Source organism: Phaenicophaeus curvirostris, chromosome 2, assembly GCF_032191515.1.
Source record: "Phaenicophaeus curvirostris isolate KB17595 chromosome 2, BPBGC_Pcur_1.0, whole genome shotgun sequence".
Classification (NCBI taxonomy): Eukaryota; Metazoa; Chordata; class Aves; order Cuculiformes; family Cuculidae; genus Phaenicophaeus; species Phaenicophaeus curvirostris.
In genome coordinates this window covers 77,319,707-77,345,591 of record NC_091393.1, presented here as the reverse complement: position 1 = coordinate 77,345,591, position 25,885 = coordinate 77,319,707, and the positions used below count along the sequence as shown (strand labels likewise).

The 25,885-nt window shown below is 35.5% G+C and overlaps 1 protein-coding gene across 2 annotated transcripts in view; it reads left to right on the top strand.

The window, feature by feature from the left end:
- KIF6 (kinesin family member 6) overlaps positions 1 to 25,885 on the top strand; it is a 159,233-nt gene that overhangs the window by 67,634 nt on the left and 65,714 nt on the right. For both annotated transcript variants that reach the window (XM_069852542.1, XM_069852543.1), the window contains one exon: positions 1,686 to 1,898. In XM_069852542.1, the coding sequence (XP_069708643.1) occupies positions 1,686 to 1,898 (213 nt within the window). The remainder of the gene's footprint in view (positions 1 to 1,685; positions 1,899 to 25,885) is intronic.

Sequence of the window (25,885 nt, the reverse complement as noted above, 5' to 3'; positions counted from 1 at the left end):
TTAGCCAAATTAAGTGATATTTTGAGGATTATTTGGTTATTTGCTATTAGAATAAATATGATGTTTTACTTTTTGAATGCAACTTGAAAATTTGAAAATTAAAGCTGAATCTTTTTGCATAGTAAAATATTAAACAGCTTAGATGTGCTTTGTCCCTTTCTGTGCCTTGCAGGCAACACATAAGTAGACACAATGGGTGACAGGTTTTTTTAGCAGGTTGACGGTACTGGGGGCAGATTGCAGCATCACTGTCTTCTTAACTTTGTACCTGCTGGGTGGGTAAAATTTGACTATGGCAGAGAACTGAATAAAAAGTTTTTTGTTTGGTTTTTGAGTTTATAGGTAGCAGAGATTCATTCACAGTTATTGGTAAAAAGCAACCTCAGTTGCATTCTTGGTGCTCAGCAATTCCAGGTCAATTTTATATGTCAAATGAGAATGGCATTTTACATCAGAGTGTAGTGTGCTACCAGTCCGAATAAAAGCGGCAGGAAAGCTTCTCTGTTTCTGTGCTGTCACAGAAGATGTTTGTTTTCCAAGGTGCACTTTCAAATAAATTTTCTACTAGCACTGACTTATCATTCCTTTAAAAAAAATTTCAATTTTCGTGTTAATTTTAAGATCTAGATTCCCAGAAATATTTAATCCTGAAATAAATTATTTCATTAGTATGACATTGATAATGAAATAAAGTAAAACATCTCTATCAAATGCACTTGTGCTTTATAATTATATATACAGCTTTGTTAGCAGAAGTACAAGAAATCTCTGTAAATTCATGTTAGAGTTACATGGGAAGAATATAAAAAGATGTTGAACACAAAACTGATTTACGGTGTCAGCTATTAAGTGACTGTACTTCATCATCAAAAAATTAATAAAATGACTAAAGTGATGAAATGGTGAGGCGCGTGGAAACTGTATAGTTGATAAACTATATGATCCTTCTTCCTATGAGATCCTGTGGAAGCTAGGAGCTATCATAACAACTGAATTGTAAAGTGTTTTTTTTTTTTATTACTACCCGGTCCAGTTAATAATATTCCCCAAAGATTATTTAGACTTTCTGCTATTCATTTAGAAGATTAATTAGGATTAAAATGAATAGCATATCAAAAAGCTTATCACAGGGATTCCTTTGTTTTTGGCTGAATGCACATAGGATTTTCATTTTAAGCCGTTTCTAAGGTGTTAAGCAAAATGTATTTATACCAAATATAATTCCAGTAAATACATAGTGTTATTTCCTGAAGACCTGTCCTGCATTTTATTAAACCTTAATATGAAAAACTTATAGATATCTTGCACTTGCCAAGCTACCTGTAAGTCCAGGGTTTTTTTTCTTTTATTTGGAAATTTTATTTATTACAGAATTTAAAAGGTAAAAAGGAAAGTCACACAATGGCAATCAGATACTAGAGTTTTCACTCTTGTTTGTCTGTAAATGCTTTTATCAAGTGTTGATTGAATGGGATTGACAGCTGTGTTTAATTGGTTACTGTTTAGAACAATTAATCCGCTGTTGGAAAAACTAAGGTGGATGAATACATATGCCCGATTGCAAATTCACACACAAGCTTCCAAAATATGAATTATTCCACTTAAAAAAAAACTATTTAGGGACAAAGATTATTGTTGCATAAGAAAATAGAGATTCTTGATGATTTCCTTAATCTATATTGCAGATATTCTCGTAAATATGATAAGAAAAGAAAAAAAGAAAGCACGAGATGCTCTTTTCCAGCTTAATGGTACCTCTGCTGATTCTACAGTCTTGGAGCAGTCTCATTCTTTAAACTTGGATGAAAGTCGGAGCCCATCTAGCTGTTCTAGTCTGAAAGAGGCAAAAGATTTCAGGTCTTCATTTCACAGGTTATCTTTACTTTGCAGAAAAACAGGTTAGTATAATTAATTAAGTGAGCAGTTACTGGATTATTACAATGTGGTGTACAGCATGTCATTCAGACATCTACCAGAATAGGAAAGCTGTATTTTCAATATCAGTCATATTAAACTAATTCTGTATCCACAAATGCAGGGATTTAAATTTATAGACCACTAATAGTGCTGATGGCTTTTACAAACTGTTGCAGAGTATTCAACTGTCTGTTCAATAGTCCACCAAAACCAGAGTATAAATTCAATTGCAGGCAGTTGAATCTTTGAGTAAATTTTCAGAAAATGACAATCATTAAAAAACACTAGGAAATAATATTTCCCTCCAGAAGATTTGAAAGTAATGGGGGATTTTGACAAAAAAAAACCCAAAGAAATCTAAATGAAAACTGCAGATACACATTAGTTATCTGGGGTTTATTTAGCATGTTTAATAAACTATGGTGATTATTTCTATTGCTAAAAAAAAACATGAATGGAATTAAGTGAACTGATACCTTAGTTCCAGAAATTTTAGAGTGCCATTTCTGTTCATGCAAGTAGCTTTAGTGAAATGGTACCTTTCTTGAGCAAGACCTTAATAAGTGTGAACATACTAAAAATCCTTATCCTGACATATTCTAAAAATATGTATTTTAGTTGTTTCTCAAGTGGTTTAATAATTCACATAATTTGCAAACAAGTTACAACTGAATTAATAAATAATGCATTCATTTAGGGTAGATAACACACACTACATCATTTTGCCATGTGCCATGCCGTCATTAGCAGGTGAGTCTATTTGTCTGTAGGTAACTGATACAAGGTTTTTATCTCTTATAGTAAAGCCTGTTTATTGGTATTCAAACTTTATCTGAGCTATTTTGTATAATTTAATAGGCGAGGATATCAAATATTTTTCAATGAAAAAGCAATTATTTGGCAAAGGGAATCTGCCACAATGATGAATTATTGTCTTTAGGTAATCAGTAAGTAAAAGTAAATGTAATTGATTCCCATTCTGTTCAGATAATGAGTTTTAAATGGATATCGCTCTGGAATGAGAAGGTAGTATGTTTTGAGATAAGGCATTTTTACATGATTGTATTGCATGTTATAAAGTTTTCTCATTCTGAAAGTAGCTGGAAACCTAATCCCTTCTTTCCATTTGTCTTTTCAATCAGTTTTGTGTTGGATTCTGATATTCTGTGTCATTCCATGTGACAGGAAAATGATTAAGTCCTCAACAGCCAAGGTGCAGAGTGTAAACATGAAAGCCCTCCCTCACGTTCACTAATAATTATTTATTTTTAAACCTTTCAGAAATATTGCTTGAGGGCTACAGATAAATAACAAGTTTGTTTTGTACTTGTTAAGGTGGCCATATATGTCTGCATATCTTTAGAGTGGCCTGACATTCTGCTGTAATTCTATTTCAGTACTGTTGGCAGCATTTGGACTTATGCTTTTCTGTATATCGCTGTTATAATTATAACACCTTAAAATATTACTTCTTAAAATACTTGTGTTATTGTCCTCAAGGAATACTTAGAATAGCAGATGTAAAAAGTAGATTAATCCCAATTCTTCTATCTAAGAATGCAACTCATCTATCTAAGAATGAAGCAAAATGATTTGAAAAACACCATCTGGTGAAAAGCATAGTGATCAATTTAAATAGCAAAATAAGTTATTTACAAATATGTAATTTTAGTACTCTGATACACATTCTAACTTACAGTTTTCCCTTCAAATTTCTGCATTTATTTGAAAAGCTTTCTAATCTTGAAAAGTGTTTGACCCCTGCAGGTCTACTGCAGTGATGATATTGTCGAAGGACTGGGGAGGCTTCGAAAAGAATGGGAAAGAAGAGAGTCTTGTTTTTCACATACTGCAAACCTGCAAATAATATTCATAATTATGAAGTTATCCATTCTTTTCAAAATCCATGTGAACTGTATACATATGTCTCCTTGTCTATAGGCATTAAGGCTTTGCTAAAGATGTGTGAAAGAGCTTGGGCCTGAGTCAGAGTAGAACTCCCAAGCAGAACCTTTAGTGTAATATTGAAGCTATTCTTCATCACTTAAATGCATTCCATACCTTACATTATTTCTGAAGATTTCAATTTACACCATGTAGGCTATCATACATTAACTATTTTGGCAGATTAATTACTTTGCAAGCTTTCTTTTCTTTCAATTAATCTCTCAACTCTACAATCAGTCTGTTTTAACATGATATCAAATGATATTTCTAGTGTCTGTAATTTCTCTAATAATCTCCAATGTGTTTTCCATTTTCTTGTTACATTCCCTTATCCTGAAACCAATTAAACTAGGAAATCAGTGGAAAGTATAATAAAAATATATTTAGTTTAATGAAATACTTATGGGTAAGTCTAGATAATAATTAGTTTCTTAAATGAGAAATTATTTGGCTTATAAGCTTTCCTTTGTTTTACAGCTAATATATTGTGTAGCTTTAATATTTTCTTGAGCAGAAGCAGATCTTTACCATTCTGTGATAGAAAATAGAATAGTTTCATTCTGTTACTTTCATACTACGTTTGCTCTTGCTTTTGCATTGTAAAATCTCCAGACTTATGTTGCAACCCAAACTGGGCTGTCAAGGGGTCACTGAGGGAGACTGTGTTACCTCCTGTAAAATTTGTTGATTCCCTTCAGGCTAAGTTAAGGCAAAATGACACCAAATGACCGATTTAAGAGAAATTTATTTATGCAGGCGAGTTCTTAGGAATAAGATGTGCTGTCTTGTTAAATCTTTGGCAAGGAAAAGAGAAAGAAAGTAGAGAGAAAAAAGGAGGGAGAGAGAAAAGTGCAAGGTATCATCAGCCAAGGATCCAGTATTGTCTTCTAGGATCCGAGAACAGTGGGTACACATAGGCTAGGATCCGAGAACAGCAGGTACACATAGGCGCTATCTCCAGAGTTTTATTTATAGATGAGGGACCTTTAGGGGAGGAGGTTTTGATACATTTGCTCCGTACCCCTTCCGGGAGGTTCTGGAAATAAGTCTAGGGCTTTAGGGGGTCTTAGGTGGTCTTCTTGCTCCACTTACCCATGGGGCAGTGGTATAATCTTTCTTAACACGCATGTGCAACACAGCTACCTGCAAGTTTGCACAGAAAGAGGGACAGCTTCACCTTCACAGGACCCACCTGTTTAATGTCTGGAAACAATAGGTTTAAAGCTTACCATTTCCAGTGCAGAATTAGGCTCTTACAACTTACTCACCTGTTACTCAGTCCATACAGAAAAGTAATTTATTCTGCTAAATTGATGAGAAAAAATGAATTATAAGAATGCAAACACCTTTGTGAATAAACAGACAAAGTTTGTTTCTCTGTATGGTAAAAAATGTATTCTCTCATAGAATGCTATCTCTACATGGTGAAACTTAATTTTACCTTTTTTGACCTTAAGATCTCGGGCCATTTCTGCTTTGAAAGATACACGTAATCATGTTTCTAGTCTATCCTATCCAGACACTGATTTAAGCAGAAGAAATGCGTCTATACTGTTTCACTGCTGAACTTGAGGTAATAATCTGCATTAAGAGGAGAATCTTTATCTTGAGGTCAATACAGCAGTAAAGCAACTCCTGGACAAAATTTGTCCCCCAGCAAGCTGACTTGGAAGGTGAATGAGTGATTCTTACAATGGTACATGTCTCTCTAGGTATGCCTAAGATTATTACTTTTTTTGCCCATCCTGCACTGAATGCTTATGGTATTCCAGAAGAAACTGAATGAATGAAAGAATGCCTTTAACTGCTTATTTAAATATCAAAGCTCATATTAAAAATAACGTTGTTAGTAAAATATCATCAGACATGAGGACTGATGCCAGGGGAATACCTAATCAGAATGACTGAAATTGGACATGTGGATTATTGTTCTGTTTTATATTGTGGGGTTTTTTTTTAGTTGTGTATTACAACCTGTATGACAACCTTTATTATGATTAGAGCTGAGGAATACACAAATGCAGCATCCTAGTAATGACCTAGGTTTTGCTAATGATATCAGGTTACTTAGTATTGAATTCTTCGGCTAAAAATTGTACCAGTTTACATGCTGACAGATTTGTTTTTCTTGGATCCCAAGAGACTCCCTTTTAGGAGGGAGTGGTAGCTAGCTGCCTGGAAGCAGCGGAAGGCTGCCTGCTGCTGACATTTTGGCAAGCTAGCTTCCATCACTGAAGAGCTTTTACAGATTGCATAAGATAATTAGCTTAGAATGAACTGACCAGAACTTTTCATCTTAGTCCAAGTGTTATATCATGAAAGGGAAGAAATTGCTTCTCAATACCCATCTTAATCACAGAACACTCTAAATTATAGATCCTTTACTATGTAAGAGTGAGAAAACACTGTAACATACTCAGTAGCTGTTGTTATTTATTGCATCATAATATCTTTCATAAATCTCATACAGACATACTTCTCTGGCTATGAATTTAATTTATGTTTCAGATGATCATTCCAGAAAATGTGAAGATAAGTTATTGGCATACGAACCTGAGCTTTACAAATGCTTCAGTGATTTTATTTTTAATACAATACTTTAGTTCATTTTAAAGTCTCTTCTGCAGCTTTGGTTTTACTCACAATTCATATCTGGTGGAGACATTGTATGTGAGGCATGAATTCAAATGTAGAAATGCACATAATATTTCCCAGGAGATGGTGTCAATGACTACAAATTAGTAGTTTCAGCATAAATCAAAGTATGAATGAACATGACCAAAAAATCAAACTTAATCATGCATATCACTGGAGCCATAAACATTTTATTGTGTTTTAATTTTTTCATATTATATCACTGCTTCTGTACAGGTAAGTCTTGTTTTGAAATAGGTCTTGGCCTGCTGCTTGCTTCTAGCATAATTCTGTGTGAATCCTCCTTGTGGATTTGTTTTTCTCCTGAAATACAAATAGTTTGGTTACCAGAAAACATTGTGAATATTGTGACATTCAAAGAACACAATAAACCTTAGTAATAGCTTTAAATACTTGTGCATGCTGATGGGCTTAAGAGCAATTATTTTGCTTTCACAAAGAGGGATCGTGATTTGACCATTTTTAGCCATTTCCTTTATCTTTCCTTGAGAAGTTGTGAGGTTTTTTGAGAGTTTTGCTCATGACAGGTCTTTTGTCAACAAATACATGTACCCATTTTATTGTGATTTGGTCAGCAAAAGAGCTCACTGATGCATTGTTGATCTTTCTCATTGCTCAGAAAACAAAGTATGTGCTACACTTTCTGTAACACATCCAAAAAAAATTATATATTCTATTTGTTGTCCAGATGAACTTCTTCCAGCTCTTAGTAAGATGTAGTGAAGATTTCATTCTACCTTTAAACTTTTGCAAGTAATATTTAAAATGTGTTGATTTAGTAATTTCTTAAGCATTAAATGTTTTCTATAATGTAATGTGATTATTTACTATGATAAACTTTTCATTATTGCCATGTTTAAGGAGCAAGCAGGAAGCATCAAACTTTCAAAGTTCACTGGTTAAGATTTAGGTATTTTTTAAAGCCTTTGAAATAAATTCCGGAAATATTAACTGTCAGCATATGCTTTTGAGCAATTTTATAGTTTTATTTCTGATGACCTTGATAAAATTATTTTTTGTTATTTCAAGTTACCAGATAAACATGTATTGCCGAGGCTCCAATTTATGTTATAAATATGAATGCACCTCTATCTTCAGGCAGATATTTGGTAGCGTGTTACTATGGGATTTTTTTAATACATCACATACTGTATACTTTTTGGTATCTTTGACTGTTTAAAGATCATGGTTTTATGTCCCTTTTTATTCTTGTGAAAGGAACAAAAAGTGAAAATTATAATTCAAAATAGTTTTTAGAACAAAATCACTCTTTTTAAAAGTACAATTGCAATAAATACCAGAAAAACTAACTCTGAATTTATAGGAGACTCAACTAACTTTTGGGATGATTTTTTTGTGTTTGTTTATTTTTTTAAATCTATTATTCTAACTGCACTGCTTCCAAGAGCTTTATATTGTCAGAATTCACAGCGAGTTTGCTGTGAGTTTTTCTTGAGTGTGGACTTTGAACTGAACTCACTGAGATTAGTGAACAGTAAAAAATGAATGCATTAAGAAGTATGAGGCTCTGTAGAAACATCTATGTAAGCAACAACAGATGACTGTTCTTTGTTATGAAAAAATACCAGCACATGTTGTAAGATTTTTAAGTGAACTCTTGCAATTGGTATTGCATGCAAGTCCTGTGTGTTAGGATTTTTGTCATCTTTACTAAGCGTTTATGAATATGAACATAGATCATTCTTAGGAGATGCAGCCTAAATTTTCCTTTTTAATCTAGGTCTCCATTTGCAATATCAAAGGCAGATTTTGTAAAGTGTAAGAATTTAATGGGAGTGGGGAGTGTATCATTGCAGTACTTTCATTAATTTTCAGAGACATTGTAACTTAAGTGTGTTATGTATTGAAAATGCTGTTATGCAAAGCCACTTACTGCTTATATGGCCATTAACAGCTCTTTCTTTGTGTTTTTTCTAAAATTCCCATCATCCCTTTCTTTCTGCTTCTCAGCTGGAAATTTCTTCTGATGTGGAATGTATGTTTGGAAACTTGTTAAAGACACTTTTGGCAGTTTTTCTGGCTTCCTCTTGAGTCTATTTAGATGGGGAAGCTTTCCAATATTTTTATGCTAGTTTGCCATGGCCTTCTGCAGATTAGTCTGTTGAAATGTAACCTGGTGTTCCCTGGTAGTTGTCTACTACTTCAAGTCTTTTTGGCTTCCTAATTCATTAGCCATGTTTTGGCTGTCTAAAAATCCTATTGGATCCATCAGACTAGCTCTTTAAATGTGTTTTAGGCTTTTTGTAACTGAAGTTCTTCGACTCTTGGTATTTTAGAGTCAAAATATGCTTCTCAATATTTCTGCATATTTGAAGGGTGATCGAATTCTTCTATATACTGACTATCAGGTTTAGCAAATGCATCTGTGAAATTTCTTCCATATAGATTCTGTTATGAACATCAGTCCCAAGAGACCACAGTGCCTTTTAATCAAACCACTACATGCATGTTATGTATGCATATGGGTAATACAAAACACTAGAAGCTCTTCCTGTTACCTTAATCTTTAGATATTTCTGTGCATATTCTGCTAATTCTGCTAAATAACAAAATGGTCCGAAGAGCTGTGTTATGCTTTTGTGTACTTAATCTAAAAAAATGCCTTTTCATGTCCTGTTCCTAAGAGAAATGGATATCATCCTGAGAGAGTCTTGGTATATTTCAATGCAAAACCAAACTAGAAACTATTGGAAATATCAGAATCATGGAGGATTTTTTAATGATGAACTGGAGCAGTTTAGCTGGAATTATATCGTCTCTTTGCATTGGTTTATACTTTATAACATTGTATTTAGCTCACATTTTTAGGCTTGTTTTTTTCTTTTACATTTACGAGGATCCAGTGGTTATTTCAAAAAGAAAATACTTGCAATCTATGTCATATGAAATGCCCGTGAAACCAGATGCACCTAAAATATCAATGGAATTGATATAAAAATAAAGTTAGTAGTGATAGCTTTATTTCTCTCTCAAAACCACAGTCTTTAAAACAATGTGCAACTAACCTTTTATGCTAAAGAAGATATCATCCAGGATGTGACAAAGGCATAGAATTCTTTTCTTGAAAAGAAGCTTTTCTTTTTGGAAGTGCCTGTGTATCTATTTTCCCCAAGAATAAAAGTAAATGTATTTTCCCGTCTTTATTTAGGATGTATTTGCTTCCAGAGGACAGGCAGGAAGAGAATATTATTTGTGGCTTTATATTAATACTTTCTCATGTATTCTCCAAATTTGTAGTCTTTTTTTTCAGAAGATCTCTTTGGAGTCCCTTATATTGAAATTGTATTTACAGATTCTGTAACTTTTTCTATACTTCCTTTTCTTATTCCTCAGAATTTCTAAACTTCCTCGTGTAGTAGACACAGCACAAAGCAAGCCATGCTGTGCCAGGGTATTGTTTTGGGTTATTTTTACATATAAAGTCCTTGTTACTTCTGGCTGCTATACTGCTGAAGTTGCTGATCTTTCCTGCGAGGCTTGTACCCCTGAGAGAGAGAGAGAGAGAGAGAGAGAGATAGATAGATAGATAGATAGATAGATAGATAGATAGATAGATAGATAGATAGATAGATAGATAGATAGATAATATACAGGCAGATTATAGCAGTACATCGAAATAGTACCTAAATATGGGTGTTGCAAGGATGTGTTCCTGTACCATTACCAAAACAGACAACAGCAACCCCTCCTGGGCATTAAGGGCTGGAACTACCTGCGTCAGTGCCAAGATCAGATGATTCACAGGAAGCTATACAATCCCAACATAGATTGCTGCTTATGATAACTAGTGTTTATGATAATAAGTGGTTCGGGGTTTTTTCTTGTTGATGGCTATTACTTAATATTTAGCTGGAGTGCTAAAGCAAAAGATTAAATAGTCTATATTTAAAATGGTAAGTGTTTTGACATCTATAGCTGAATCTTTTACATACTCATTTTCTGAACCCCATAACTTCCACCATGTCAAGGCCTGAAGATCAAAATACCCACATGGCTTAAAGACAATACCATAAGGTATTAGTATCTCCCACTCTTAGAGGGCGTCTAGAGTTTGGGGACATAGTCTATAAAGCTAAGAAGGTTAATCAGCGTAAAGGAGTAGTGCTTAGAAAGTGAATAGCCTCAAGGCAACCACAAAATCCGTTTTATCACTGCATGACCAAGCAGGATTTATTGTTAAGGCCTCTGTAAACCACTAATGCTGTGTTTGTCTCTGATAAAGTATGTATAAGCATGTTGTCATTTCCCTATGACATCAGTTGGACCTAATCACATATTGAACGTTCATTTAATGGTTTGAAGCTTTTTGAATTAGAACTTTCATGCATTTATCCTTACTGTTTTAAGAGGCAAGGTCAAGTCAAAAGGATCTCTTTTCCATGCATAACTTCCCTCATGAATCATTGCAGGTTGCTTTCATATTGTTCTTATATATGTCTTCAAGTGAATTTAAGATTAAGTAAAGCTCAGTGTAAAAACTTACGATCTTTTTTAGATTAAGAAAGCCCTGGTTTCTGTTTCTAAACTTTCTGGATAGTTCTGGAATGGATTTCAGTTAGGACTGTATATTGGAATATGACTTGTTAGGTTTTGATTAAAAATTTTGACATATGCTTCTTTGAGATTGGGATTTATATGAGAATTAGCATACCTACTTCAATCCAGATAATTGTTATGTACCATTATGGGAAGAACTACTCAGAGCTTAGAGTACCACTCAAAGTTTGCCTGTAGTTTGTAATACAACTTTGTAGATTTTTAAGCTCCAAGCTTTTTTTCGGATATAATATAAATAAGCATGGTTTAATCTATATGTGACAAGCACTGCATAAATAGGGCTTTTTTCAAATACAAGATTTTGGTACACTCTTACATGATTTTTTTGCCTTAGGTTTGATTCCTGCCATGTATTCTGTACAGAGCTACAACTACAAAACATTCAAAAACTGAATCTGCTGTAAAAAGTCACTTCCTGTCTGTTAAATAGAAGTAGTCTATGCATACATGATGGTACAGTTCTACAGTATTCTGTCTGCACATATTTCTGAAATTAAGCCATTGGTCTACATATGTCAGTCATTTGGGACCTGCCTTCTTAAGAAGCACTGCTGGAGGCTGCATCTATTACAGAGGGGAAGATCTGTGGTCTGGCCATTGTTTCACAGAATCACAGAATCACTAGGTTGGAAAAGACCCACAGGATCATCAAGTCCAACCATTCCTATCAATCACTAAACTATGTCCCTGAGCATCTCATCCACCCGTCTTTTAAACACCTCCAGGGAAGGTGACTCAACCACCTCCCTGGGCAGCCTGTGACAGTGCCCAATGAACCGTTCCATGAAAATTTTTTTTCTGATGTCAAGCCTGAACCTCCCCTGGCACAGCTTGAGGCCATTTCCTCTCATCCTGTCCCCTGTCACTTGGGAGAAGAGGCCAGCTCCCTCCTCTCCACAACCTCCTTTCAGGTAGTTGTAGAGAGCAATGAAGTCTCCCCTCAGCCTCCTCTTCTCCAGGCTAAACAACTCCAGCTCTGTCAGCCACTCCTCCTAAGACTTGTTCTCCAGCCCCTTCACCAGCTTTGTTGCTCTTCTCTGGACTCGGTCCAGAGCCTCAACATCCTTCTTGTGGTGAGGGGCCCAGAACTGAACACAGGATTCAAGAAGCGGTCTCACCAGTGGTGAGTACAAAGGGAGAATAACCTCCCTGGACCTGCTGGTCATGCCATTTCTGATACAAGCCAAGATGCCATTGGCCTTCTTGGCCACCTGGGCACACTGCTGGCTCATGTTCAGTTGCTGTCAACCAACACCCCCAGGTCCTTCTCCTCCAGGCAGCTTTCTAGACAGACTTCTCCTAGTCTATAGCATGGGGTTGTTGTGCCCCAACTGCAGGACCCGGCATTTGGCCTTGTTAAACCTTATGCCATTGGACGCTGCTCAGCGGTCCAGTCTGTTTAGATCCCTTTGCAGAGCCTCCCTGCCCTCCAGCAGATCGACGCTTCCCCCAACTTAGTGTCATCCACAAACTTACTAAGGGTGCACTCAATGCCTTCATCCAGGTCATTGATAAAGACATTGAACAGGACTGGACCCAGCACTGAGCCCTGGGGAACCCCACTTGTCACTGTATGTTATAGAATTCATCAGGTAATACAGATATTTTAAAGAGGAAGGAAATTTTTCTAAGGCACATTTTCTGCCTTATGTTCTTTTTTAAAATGCAAACAAGCAAACAAAAACAATCCCACTCAGCCTTCAAATGAGCATAACTTCTACTCAACATTGTTACTACAGAGGATCTAAATTCCTTCACAACCAATGCAAACACAGTGTCTCATACATAATTTATGTATTTTTATACATAGCCATGAACTTAAAGTTGCTTCCCTTCCCCCTCCCCCCCCTAAAAAGAAATGTTTCTATCCATCACATTTTCCTATGACAAAGCAAGTGTCAGAAGTGTCTTCTCTCTTGATCTCCTCATGAGGTGCTCCAGCACTCTCTAGCACTAGCTTTCCACACTGTTCCAAGTTGTTTTTCTCCAGATTTTAGAAGGGAGAAATAGACTGAGGGATGCCAGCTGTAAGAGGAGATATTTGTTTCTATATTCCTATGAGTGAACTTGTTATCTGTATTTTTTAATATTAAATCATTCAATTTATGTCTAGGTTAAAAATGCTTGGGTAAATTGGATATTGCCTAGTAAATTAATGTTGGGTTTTAAATTTTTGTGATAATGTCTAAAGCAGTGGAGAAAGACTTAAAAAAGGAAAAAGTGAAAAAGGCTGTTTCTGGGCTTTATTTTATTCAAATGCCAGGAATCTGTTTGATCTGTTTCACGGAATACATTAAAAGCCTATGTGCTGGTTACAAATTGGAAGTGTGTTTCTGAATACTATTTTTTGTCTTTCATGTGAAAATACTGTGGCTTCCAGGAAACTGTAGTAGGAATAGACAATGACAGCAGTTGATATTACAATAGTTATGATACCTCAAACTTGACTATCTAAACTGTGGGAGAAAAAAATTGATGTAGAACGGGTAAAAAGGAAAGGGCAGGGATGGATTGAACTTACTATTGATAAATAGTGGGGAAAGGGCAAAAAGATTTGTGACTTAGGATGTATTCCTGATGAAGCTAGGAATAAGATGAGGAATGAGAGAGACTGTAGGTTGAAGTACTATAGCAACATCTGAGTTACTGGGGAATTAAATGTGAGCCCAAGCGAATAATTTAATGAAAAATGGTTAGAGAGACAAGACAGCAATGTGTGTTTTGAAATTATATGTACAATATAACAAAAACAGTAGCTGGGAATTGACTGCTTGTGTCCCTTAATTTAGTTCTTACCCCCAAAAGAACAGAAGGCTCAAAGACAGAGGCCTGAGTTGGGGCGTGTTTTAGATTTAATGGAGCTTCCCTAATTAGGGGGATTGTAGAAAGATTTACTGTTTTAAACTGTTACATATCTAATTGTGATCCCCTAGGCAATTTTTTTCGTCTTTACGATAAAAAGGCTGATCTGGAGAAAAAGCAGCCAGATTAATTGCAGATTATTTTTCCATCTCTAGTTTTAATCAGTTTGTTGAGAACAATTGTGTTGTTGCAGTCAAAGAACTAACTTGATCATAATAGACATTGTGCAGGCAAAACCTGGTGAAACACACTTAAACACCTGTTAAGATAGTCCAACAAAATAAAATTCAGTCACTGATAGCCTGTTCAGATCATCTGATGACTATCATGTATTTGATGCTTTTTTGTTCTAGCAGCCCAGGTGTTTGTTATAGATCTTGTCTCATAAGATTTTCCTTTTCTATCTGCTTCTGAATGAGTCATAAACAGTGTTAATGCCAGATATAACAATGGCTATGTTATGCCATGTTCCAATCAATGGGCTCCTGGCAGACTTTTCATAAGTTACTCTTTACAGTGCATTCATGTGCTAGGCGGTACATCGAGAAGAGAGGATAAACAGCAAAATACCAAAAAAGGAATAATATCAAGTCGTGCGTGAAGTAGTTGGTGCGCTTGTTGTTTGGAACCTGTTTCCTGCTATTTTTCCTGACAAATGTAAAATTGAATTTTTTATTATTACTGGACAATAATACTTTAAGCAGTCAAATATGTAATGCTGACATACAGTTTGGGGGCTAAATTGAGTTTTTGTGTGGCTGAATGGAATGCCCATCTTGGTTGGATTGAAAAATGTCATAAGACTTTTTTACCAAATCATTTCTGCCAAGTGCGTACAGGAAGTGGCTTTGGCAGTTGTATTGAAACAGTAACTTAATTTCCTGGAATCTGCTTTTTTTGCAAAATTTGGAGTTTAGGAAAGAAAGTGTAAAGAGGCATTTTAAGGGGTAGAGGAAATATCACAACTGAAAGCCTCTGAGAACTTTGCCAGAATTATCAGACTCTATTTTTTTAGAGGTAGTCACAACAGTGCATATAACTTTTTTTAAAAAATTGATAGTTTCTTTAAATAATAAAATTAACATTAAAAATCTGTTGAGCATAACTACATAATTACTGAAACTATTATCTTCACTATGATCCATTGCACAGTAGTCCATTGTATGTCTCAAAAAAACAGAGACAGCTGTTAGTGTTTGTTGGCAAGGCTGTCATAAAGTAGTTGAGATACAAGAGAATGTGTTGTATGATCACACAGGTTATAGAGGCCTATCAGCAACCTGAATTTTAGTGAAGTTTATCTTTACTGCCATTAACACATAAATAAATAAATATTGAAGGGGAATAGATGTTTTCAGCTGTGATTTTCAGTCAAAAAGTAGACATGAGTTGTTCTAACATTAAATATATTTTTCTAAAAATGTGAAGATTTTAATCTAGCTGGTCAGGAGCTATCTTTTATGCTACTGCAAATTCACTTTTTTCTAGTCCAAATTGCTGCTTTTGAATCATGCTGTATTTTTTTCTCCTTCTCTTTTTTTTTTTTTCTACTCTAGGTTACCATCCTGACTATTTCAATAACAGTGCCTGCTACCTTCCTTTACATTGGTGGGTAGCTGTCTGTAGTATAAGCACAACCTTCATCTTCCTGTACTCTTAACCTTAGGATCAAATCATAGAGCTTTTTTTTGAAAAGCAGTAGTTCAAAAGCTGGTTTGTATCTTTTTTTTTTAAAGTGTTATTGAAAATGAAGGACTGTTTCAGAATTCCTAATAGGGCAATCAGTATATTTTGCAGTAGCACTGTAGTAGCAATGAATCATACTGTGATGCATCAGTTGAAATCTTGAAAAAAATTACCATTTTCTTGTAAGTAATATTGCAAAATCCTAAACTTTAGAGAGAAAAGTAATTACTTATAGCACAGAATAAATCTCAGTTTCAGAAAAAATTCTACAAAGCTCACAGGTAATGCAGAAATTAGAATATACCTTTTAATAATAAATTTAGTGGCTACTAATAGATTATATATGAAAAAACTTAATATAACTGATGATTTATATAGAATTTTTTCAAGTCATTAAAGTTATTTTAATAGATGAAGAGAAAAGAAAAATTACTTTGAAAGCAGTTCCATGTAACAAAGCAAGGGTAAAGACAGGCAATCATTTTGTATACCTCTCATAAATGGCTAAGGCTGTGCATGCTAAGTCATAAATGACAGCTGCAGTAAATTTGTTTTGGGGTGGTAGCTTTGCCTTTCTCTTTTTTCTTATTGGTACTTCTTTCAATATTTTTTTCTTCACATAATCATCCTTTTTATGTTCACTTTTTCATTACTTACACACAGAAACTTCAGACAGTTGTCTTATTTGTGCCCACTGACTAGGTATGCCAGTCTACTTGTTCCTAAATAAATGAAGCTACTTCTTAATAAGAATATTTCTTAAATAATGTGAGTTTCTGTTAACATTTGCCTTTTTATGTTTCTGATTTTTCACTGAATACTTGTGATAAAATATATCATCTGACTGAGGCTGTTAGTTGGCTTGGAATGTTATTTTTGGGTTTTGTCATATTTTTCCTTCATGTTCATTATTGTTTGTGTGCTGCTATTGCTTTTGAAAACAATTCAGCTGTCCATTGTGTTATGGAGGCAATACGTTGCACTGAATGAGATCCCAGACTGCTATGCAGAGCATCTGGTTTTTATTTCAAATTTTATTATTTACTAAATTTGTGAAGTTATACAAGTGACCTCATCTCTCTGAACCAGTTTCCTCAACTGTAAAATAAATTAATGTGGCTTATCTTTCTTGATCACTTTGAGATTTCATGTTGAAAGGCCATCTCTAAGTGCAAAATCTTCTTTTTCTAATACTGAGGAGTAGATAAAATGATTTCACAGAATCACAGAATAACCAGGTTGGAAGAGACCCACCGGATCACCGAGTCCAACCATTCCTACCAAACACTAAACCATATCCCTCAGCACCTCGTCCACCCGTGCCTTAAACACCTCCAGGGAAGGTGACTCAACCACCTCCCTGGGCAGCCTGTTCCAGTGCCCAATGACCCTTTCTGTGAAAAATTTTTTCCTAACGTCTAGCCTAAACCTCCCCTGGCGGAGCTTGAGGCCATTCCCTCTTGTCCTGTCCCCTGTCACTTGGGAGAAGAGGCCAGCACCCTCCTCTCCACAACCTCCTTTCAGGTAGTTGTAGAGAGCAATGAGGTCACCCCTCAGCCTCCTCTTCTCCAGGCTAAACAACCCCAGCTCTCTCAGCCGCTCCTCATAAGGCCTGTTCTCCAGCCCTTTCACCAGCTTTGTTGCTCTTCTCTGGACTCTCTCCAGAGCCTCAACATCCTTCTTGTGGTGAAGGGCCCAGAACTGAACACAGGATTCGAGGAGCGGTCTCACCAGTGCCGAGTACAGAGGGAGGATAACCTCCCTGGACCTGCTGGTCACGCCGTTCTGATACAAGCCAAGATGCCATTGGCCTTCTTGGCCACCTGGGCACACTGCTGGCTCATATTCAGTTGGCTGTCAACCAACACCCCCAGGTCCCTCTCCTCCAGGCAGCTTTCTAGACAGACTTCTCCCAGTCTGTAGCACTGCATAGGGTTGTTGTGCCCCAAGTGCAGGACCCGGCATTTGGCCTTGTTAAACCTCATGCCATTGGACTCTGCCCAGCGGTCCAGCCTGTTCAGATCCCTTTCTGAAAGTAAGATGAATTAGAAGCAGAAATCAATATAAAGCCTTGGAAGTCTTGAATCTTCATTATCAGCATAACTGTTGAGACACATTTGTTCTTAAAATTACTTCTATTTATTGAGAGCTGATTTGTTTGGGAAGCTTTGCTGAAAATCTGGGTTATGTAGGCTACTAGCAATTCTGCGCAAGTATGGGCAAACTTTTCAATTTATAGTATGTTTGATATTTGTTGTAAACTCTAAGAATAAGCCACACACTTATTTCCTGCAAAGCCATCTCTACTTTCTCAACAAAAAAAAAGCAGAGTAAAGTGCTCAGGGAGAGCTGAGAAAACTCTGAGTGTTAAAATGATTGTATTTTTTATTATGAATTTTTTTTCTGCAATACCTCACCACTTTGATCACTTATCTTTATTCATGCCATTTATATCCACCTTTAGCTCTGGGGAAAAATAATTCTAAATATTTCTGAAATTTCCTTTAATCTTCATGTGTACAGAGAGATAGTGACAGCAATTTGAATAATAGCCAGTCTTTGGAAACAGAAGAATGTCTCGGTTTTGTATCAGGGGCGTTGAAACAGCTTCATATAAGGGAGTGCTAGAAGAAAAACTCAGAGTTCCAGGCAGACATCCTTTTGCTTTTCAGCAGGTTTATTTAATTAACTGCAGCACATTCAATATTGAAATAAGTTTGTATGACTATGAATTTCCATAATATATTGTCCTATTTTGATCTTAAGGAAGACAAGGAGTTTAAAGCCATCAAGTAAACATAATGCACTTGGCATTCAGTAAGAATTATGCTATAAGATAGTCACTTATTTCAACAGATCTCCAAGGGTCAAAACCATACTTAATCCTATCTCTTGACATAGGCAGAATTAGAGCTCCAGAGGTTACTGGTGCAAAAACTATCTTTTGATCCTTTGGTGCATATTAATCATATAGGTCAGTTGATTACAAATTTTAGTTAAAAAGGAATTGAAAGAAGTAGCTTTTCTCACTAGTAATTGTGCCAATGTGATAGGGAATTCCCCTGAAGTACTTTACAGGATTTATTTTCTTAAGCGAAGTTCTTTAACGTAGCTACTGAGACCAGTGAATTTTCACCAGAAAACCTCTGTCATATGATGAATCATAGAGAAAAGTGGGGAGTCTTTCTTCTGTGAACAATCAGTTTTGCCATTAGTATCAGTAGGACAAGAATGTCATCAATTTTGATTGAACAGAAAAAAAAGGACAATAATTAAGATGCAGAAGAAACCACATTTTTTTTTTACTCTCAATTTTAAAACAATAGACATGTCTTAGGCATCATAAGACTAATTGCAGTTTTCTTTTCACTTTTTATGTACTGTGCAGACTATAGTCAGAATAACTAGAGGTGACAATAAATTAGTAGGAGCAGACTTTGTAGAGAAAAATTGTAAGTAAGTGATGTGTTGCATGTTATTGTGCAGTTGCATACATGTTTTATAAAAAAAATAATGTTACACAACAAAAGTTGCCTTCTAATTTTAGAGATTTTTTTTTTTCATTCATCACTGTCAGGAGAAATTACATCACTTATTTTTATGCATGTGTGCATATACATATGTTAGCTTTCTCTCAAATTTCTGGGAATGTACTTGGGCAAAAATACCCCACCAGATCATGATTATTTGCTGGTCAGGAGTTTAGCTTCTAAACTAATTTACTTTCCATCACCAATATTAAGGGTGTCAAAAAAATGTGTAATCGTTTAGTCTGGATAACCATCTAATGGGAAGTGGCCTGTAACCAGTATAATCTTTCTTAAGCTCATGGAATTCAAATGATAATTTGTATTTCTATAAATAGTCATCCTCCAATAAGACAAAAAGAGAAATAGTCAGGAAATTGTGAAAGATGCACTGACAATTTTCTGGAAAACTTTATGGGAACTACTATAAGCAAATAGATGTCAACAAGCCTAGGCTTTATTTTACAACACTGCAGTTTCAAATTGCTGTCTGACTTCTGTTTCATGGAGAATGGTTGCTGCACGTAAGGACAAGATATAATTGTTTGGCTGAATGTGGATATTTACTGATTTAGCTGCAGGACTAACTGTTAATGGGATAGACTACACCAACCAGCAGCAACCAAGCCATGAAAATGATCATGCCTATGTAACTTGGGTAATGCAGTAAAAAATGACCACTGTTCTTAGCTTTCAACTATGCAATTAAAGCTTTCCTGGTGATGCGCTGAAATTGAATTACTTGAGCAATGAAGTGAAGGGGCTGGAGAACAAGTCTTACGAGGAGCGGCTGAGGGTGCTGGGGTTGTTTAGCCTTTAGAAGAGGAGGCTGTGGGGAGACCTTATTGCTCTCTACAACTACTTGAAAGGAGGTTGTGGAGAGGAGGGTGCTGGCCCCTTCTCCCAAGTGACAGGTGACAGGACAAGAGGGAATAGCCTCAAGCTGTGACAAGGGCGGTTCAGGCTTGACATTAGAAAAATATTTTTCACAGAAAGGGTCATTGGGCACTGGAACAGGCTGCCTGGGGAGGTGGTTGAGCCACCTTCCCTGGAGGTCTTTAAAGGACGGGTGGATGAAGTGCTGAGGGGCATGGTTTAGTGATTGATGGGAATGGTTGGACTCGATGATCCTGTGGGTCTTTTCCAACCTAGTGATTCTGTAATTCTGTAATTCTGTAACCCATAAACTCAGGGTAGAAGGCACTTCTAAGGTGGGAATTTCATAAAGGTTGATGTAATTCTACTATGGTGAGGTTTCAGGGATTAAATTTGAAGTTTATATGTACACTTTTGTTTCAAAATTATATTTGTAAACCCTGATGTGATTATTTCTGATGTTTGAGGACAGAAAACAATGTGAGTAGCACAGATCTTCTGGTCAACTTAGAGGTGATTATGAGATCTTAGCTGTCTCTGTCTAATCATTCTCCCTTTGGTAAGAAAGAAAAATTAATTCTCTGCAGTGGACTTGCCCTCAAAGTATCTTGATAATTTCAGTAACATACTATCCTTGATGGAACTTTCCCTGCATAGTATGGGAGACTCAGAATTCATTGGCCAGTAATTTCAGAGTGCTCATAGCTTTTTGAATCTAAGCTCAAAATATAGAAATTTCTTATCATTAAGTAGTAGTTCTTTATTAATGTGCATTAAGCTATATTTAACAAACCCCCCCTCAATGCAGCTTTTTGCAAAAGCAATAGCGTAAGCACAGTTCATGGCCAGTCATCCCTGCACCGCTTTCAGTGTGATGTGTGCCTGAGGTATACGGCCTGAAATTGTAACGTGGAGAATTAATTTTTAATAAATACCTTTATCTTTTGTTCCTGTTTGGTTCTGGGAACAGTATTGTAGTTAGACATAAAAGGTTTTACTCATTCATCATCCTGGAGTGGATCTACAGTGCCTCAAAAATTAGGAACTTAGAAGCACATAAGTAGATATTTGGTCACAATAGTCATGTCTTATTAATTTATAACCAGAAAGAAAAAACACCTAGCAAGGGCTCAGCTTTCATAGGTTTTTTTTCAGTTATATTTTTGGTGATAAAAGCAGTATTTCCTTTCAATATACATGTTGTTTCTCTGCATAGTTTGATATATTAGTAGAGTCTGCATTCATAGTAAACCAATTTTCCAAGTTGTCTGTAAACATTATGTAAAGAAAGCCACAGATTGATCTAAGAATTTTCTGAGCCTGAGTTCCATTGTAAGAAGGACAAAAGAAACATATAGTTGGAGTTTATGTCTCCACCATTCAGTTCCACTTATGTTGGCTCCTTTTCAGCAGTCATCCTTGAGATTTTTATAGATGCATCTCCTCTTCCAACTGAGGTTTCTGTCTTTGACTATTTGTAGTTGCCAGCCTGCCTGCTTCTGTCTTACCCACATATTTGGCTTCACTAGATTATCGAAGACATGCTATTTAAAATAATAAATTTTGACACAAACCTGTTAGAGAGTACTCAGATGAAAAGTTCCACTAGAGAATGTGGCAGAAAAGTGGAGATGAATGGCTGGAAAGTTTTACCAGAACCTTTTTTTTTGTCAAATCGCAAAAGAAAAATTCTTCATTAACACAGAAAAGTGCAATATATAGCCATGGGGAAGGTTGTTTAGGGTTTTTTTTGTTGTTTCTTTTTGGTGATATAGACCTCCAAAAGTATCATTCTACAGGAAGGAATACCTGATTTTGTGGATTACAGTAAGCAAAATAAGATGAAATCAATTATCACTAACTGCAATGTCATAATTTTAGTATCTAATGGAAGAGCTGTTGCTTATTTGCTCAATCAACAATTCATAGGTAACATCTCATTTAGATTGTCATGTTTACATGTAAGCATCTTGGATAAAGAAATCAAACTGAGTCAGTAGATGAAAAGAGCCTTTTTCAGAAAATAGAAGTGTTGTTTTAGAACAGGAATTTAAACTTTTACCTTTTTAATGAAGTGTATGTCTTTAATGCAGTTTCTACCTGGTCCCTGGGATAACTGAAGACTGGTCTCCCTTGTAAAGATTAAGGCAAAGAAGGCATTCAGTACTGCAGCCTTTTCCTTGTCCTGTGTAACTCGATTCCCTGCCTCCTTCAGCAAGGGACAAAAGTTTTCCCCAGCCTTCCTTTTGTCACCTCTGTACTTTTAGAATCCCTTCTTGTTGTCTTTGACACAAAGCCATTTTTTCCATGTTGTGCTTTATGTAACCCAGTACAAAAACACAACAGTTAAACATCAACATGAAGTCAATATGTACGTGTTTAATACAGGGCTCACGTACAATCACAACGTGAAAAATCTAGTGCCACTGGAAACAACCAGCATTGGCAGGCAAAAGAATCTTAATAAAAACAAATGGAAGATATCTCATTCTTTCCTTCTCCATACAAAATGAAATTACTGAGAATGGAAATGATCAATTACTTTCTTTTTAGCAGTTTTCAGCAGCATTGCAAGGGGTTTTGATACAGGTGCATTTTGGTATCCTAAAAATGTGATCGGCTGTTTGTGTTCTTCAGTCACAAGGACTGTTGCTACTTAAAATCTTTTCCATTTTGATTAATGTATCGGTATTTTCATAGAGCCAGGATTTCTCTTGTTGCAAATAACAGTTTTTAAGGGAAGAAAAACCATGTGAACTAAAGTGAACTTTCTGTGGTATATTAAAAAAGTTCAAGTTAAAATTTGCCTTTCCGCTGAAGAAATCTGTTTCTGAATGTTTTATTCATAGTCAATGAAAAGTAGATATTATTTATATGTTGAGTAATTTAGTTCTTAAAAATGTGAAGTGCACGCTACTTTTCATTATTGTCAGTAAAAATATATTTGAATCCTAAGCTATCCGTTGTACCTTACTCTGGCTTTAGTGAGTAGTAGGATTTTGGTAAAACTGACTTAAATACGGCATAATTTGCATTTTAAATGCAGCATTTTGATGAATGCTTTTATTCGAAGTATTTTATTAAAAATATGAATTATAGCTTTATTGAAACTTCAGTTTTCTAGAATATGCTAACACTGATTCAGAAAGCAGGTAGACATACTTTTCTTTGGCAAAACTGGTTTTAAAAAGGATGTATGTAGCATTCTGTATATAGCATCTTTTTCCTTTATTTACAGTGTAGAAAGATTCAGTGTTTCAAATATTTAATACTTCCTTTACAATTCAATCCTTCAAGACAAATTTTTTCTGGTTTTTTTTTTTTTTACATTCAAAATAAAATGCATGTGTTCAAAAGAGTTTTAAAAGAAGCAAAGAGCCTTGAACAGCTGAGGTGTGTCCAAAATAATGAGATAAATTTTTAGCTAAGGGTAGCTAAATATTTTGTAAGAACAATTTTGTAAAGTTTTGAAAAGCTGAAGGGAAGAATCCAGGAAATAAATTAGCCTATTTGTTTTTATGTCTAGTCCCATGGTTATCATCTCCTTTTCTACTTTGGCTCCTAGCTGGAACTCCTTACTGTTAAAGACAGAAAAAAAACCAAAAAACAAAGCAACAAAAAAAAACCCAAACATTTATATATTTATTACAAGTACTGGTAATACAGGATGTCTTTCTACATGCGCTACCAGCTACTTAGGTTTACTAAAATGCTCCCTTTGTGTGTAATACAAGAGGCACAATGTGCCTAGTTCCATAGAGCCTTCAACAACTGAGCAAAGTTACATGAGTGTTCTCTAAATTTCTACTGTCTTACGTGTAGAAGACTCCCATTTCGACTATGCTGACCTTCTAGAGCTTATCACATGCCTAAAAGTCCTCAGTTCTGAGAAGATTAGTTGAAATTGCTGAAGGCTCTATTTTGTGTGTATATTTAGAGTACAATTAATATACATTGACTGCCTCAACAACTGTTATTTAAAACAACAGCAATGATATGAGAAAGATGGGATGCTGTCTGCAATGTGGTGCTTACATGATGTGTTCAGGAAGGCAGAAAATGTTTTTTCTGCAGCTGAGTGCTTGAAATTTATTGTCGTCATTGCTGAAGAAACAACTTTTTAAAATCTGGACATGAGTTGACGACAGGCTACCATGATCATTCTAAGGCAAATTCCAAAAAAGCTTCAAGGAGAATCAAAATTCATTCTTTTATAAAGAAGTTTCACTGATTTCTTAATTGCTAACTTTCAGCTGCAAAAAGGAATAGGCAATGGGACTGGAAAAGCTCATTCATCTTGAGTGTAAATAGATAGAAAATTTTGAAATTATTTAATCTCGGTTGTTGACTGGTAAGAAGAGGTAGTTTACCATGGATTGATTGTAACTCCAGGTTTCTTCTCTCAACTCTCTACCTCAGCTTACCTCATTCTTTTGGTGCAGGAGTTCCTGCTGAAAATAAAAAAGACCAATATCTCACAAAGCATCTCCTGCACTCCAGTAGTTTATAATTATATATTAAGATTATATATATATAATTATATAATTATACATTAAGGTAACCTCAAGCTGATAATAATTGATGATGTATCCACTACAGACATTTTTTTCTTGCCTACCCAAGGCATAGTGCATACAGACTTCTACTTCAGAAAACTGTAGTATCTTAATAAAGAATAAAGCTAAAATGTAATATGAAATTAAAACTACAGTAAGTTTCCAAAACCAGATTGATGTTTATGAGAAGTCATTTTTCTTCTCTGCTAAACTGCTCTGAAAATGAAATATGCCTTTTTTGTGGTTTATGGTGTTACCGGCAAGATTGGTAGTGGAGACAATTCTCCACGTGCCAAAAATACACGCAGATCTCTACAGACGTCCATAACGACAAACTTCACTTGCATTTGGCCCAAGCTGTCATGACTTCATTGATGTAGGCTGTCATTTGGTAGAGCTCTTAAAATATTTTTATCCTACCGTTCAGAGTCATTTCCTAAAACTGAGAAAGGTACGGGGAAAAGGATAATTTAAATACCATATCTGTCATTCAAAACAGCATAGAACACATAAATGAGGAGAATTTTGTTGAGAATATTCTAACTTTTTTTTAAACATGCTGTTCTTGTTGCAAAAGGCAGACAAGTTTTTGGACATAAAAGCACTTTTTCAGGTCTAAAATTGAAGCGGCAAATGTTGCCACTGCAACATGGCAAATACATGAGGATGTCAAAACATACATTCAATTTACTATTACTCAATCTTAACTGAAATCTTCTTCTTAAGCACAGTAGCCTAAGTTAAAGTTGATAGGTGACTCAAGTGCCTCATGTGTTGGCCTTTTCTTATATTTAGTAAATTTTTGACAGCTGCATCAACTGATAGAGTCTTACAAACAGAGGGAAATACACAGTCAGTTTTTAATATCCAGTGTTCAACATAAACTGCACAATGTGGTATAAGATATACAACTTGTTTTGTGAAATGTGTGATTCCAGCATAAGCAAAAGTGAATCTTTTCTATTTAGAAGTGGCAGCACCATTGGGTGGGTCTCCTAAAGTTCTTGTGGGTTTCATTTCATTTTTTCCTTTGTATCCGCTCCCCAAGCTTTTGCCAAGCCTACCATGCTTCATTTCAGGCTCTCTCTTTGTACCTACTAATTAAGGACTTTAAATGTGTGTATGTATTATACAATCAAATATGACCTCACAGGCAGCTCTGGAAAAGTAAATGGTTGCAAATAGTAGCTGAAATTTTTTTTCTCTCTTTTGAGACATACTAGCTGTCATACATGATATGTAAAATATTTCAGCAATGATATTGGTTTTAGAACATGAGAG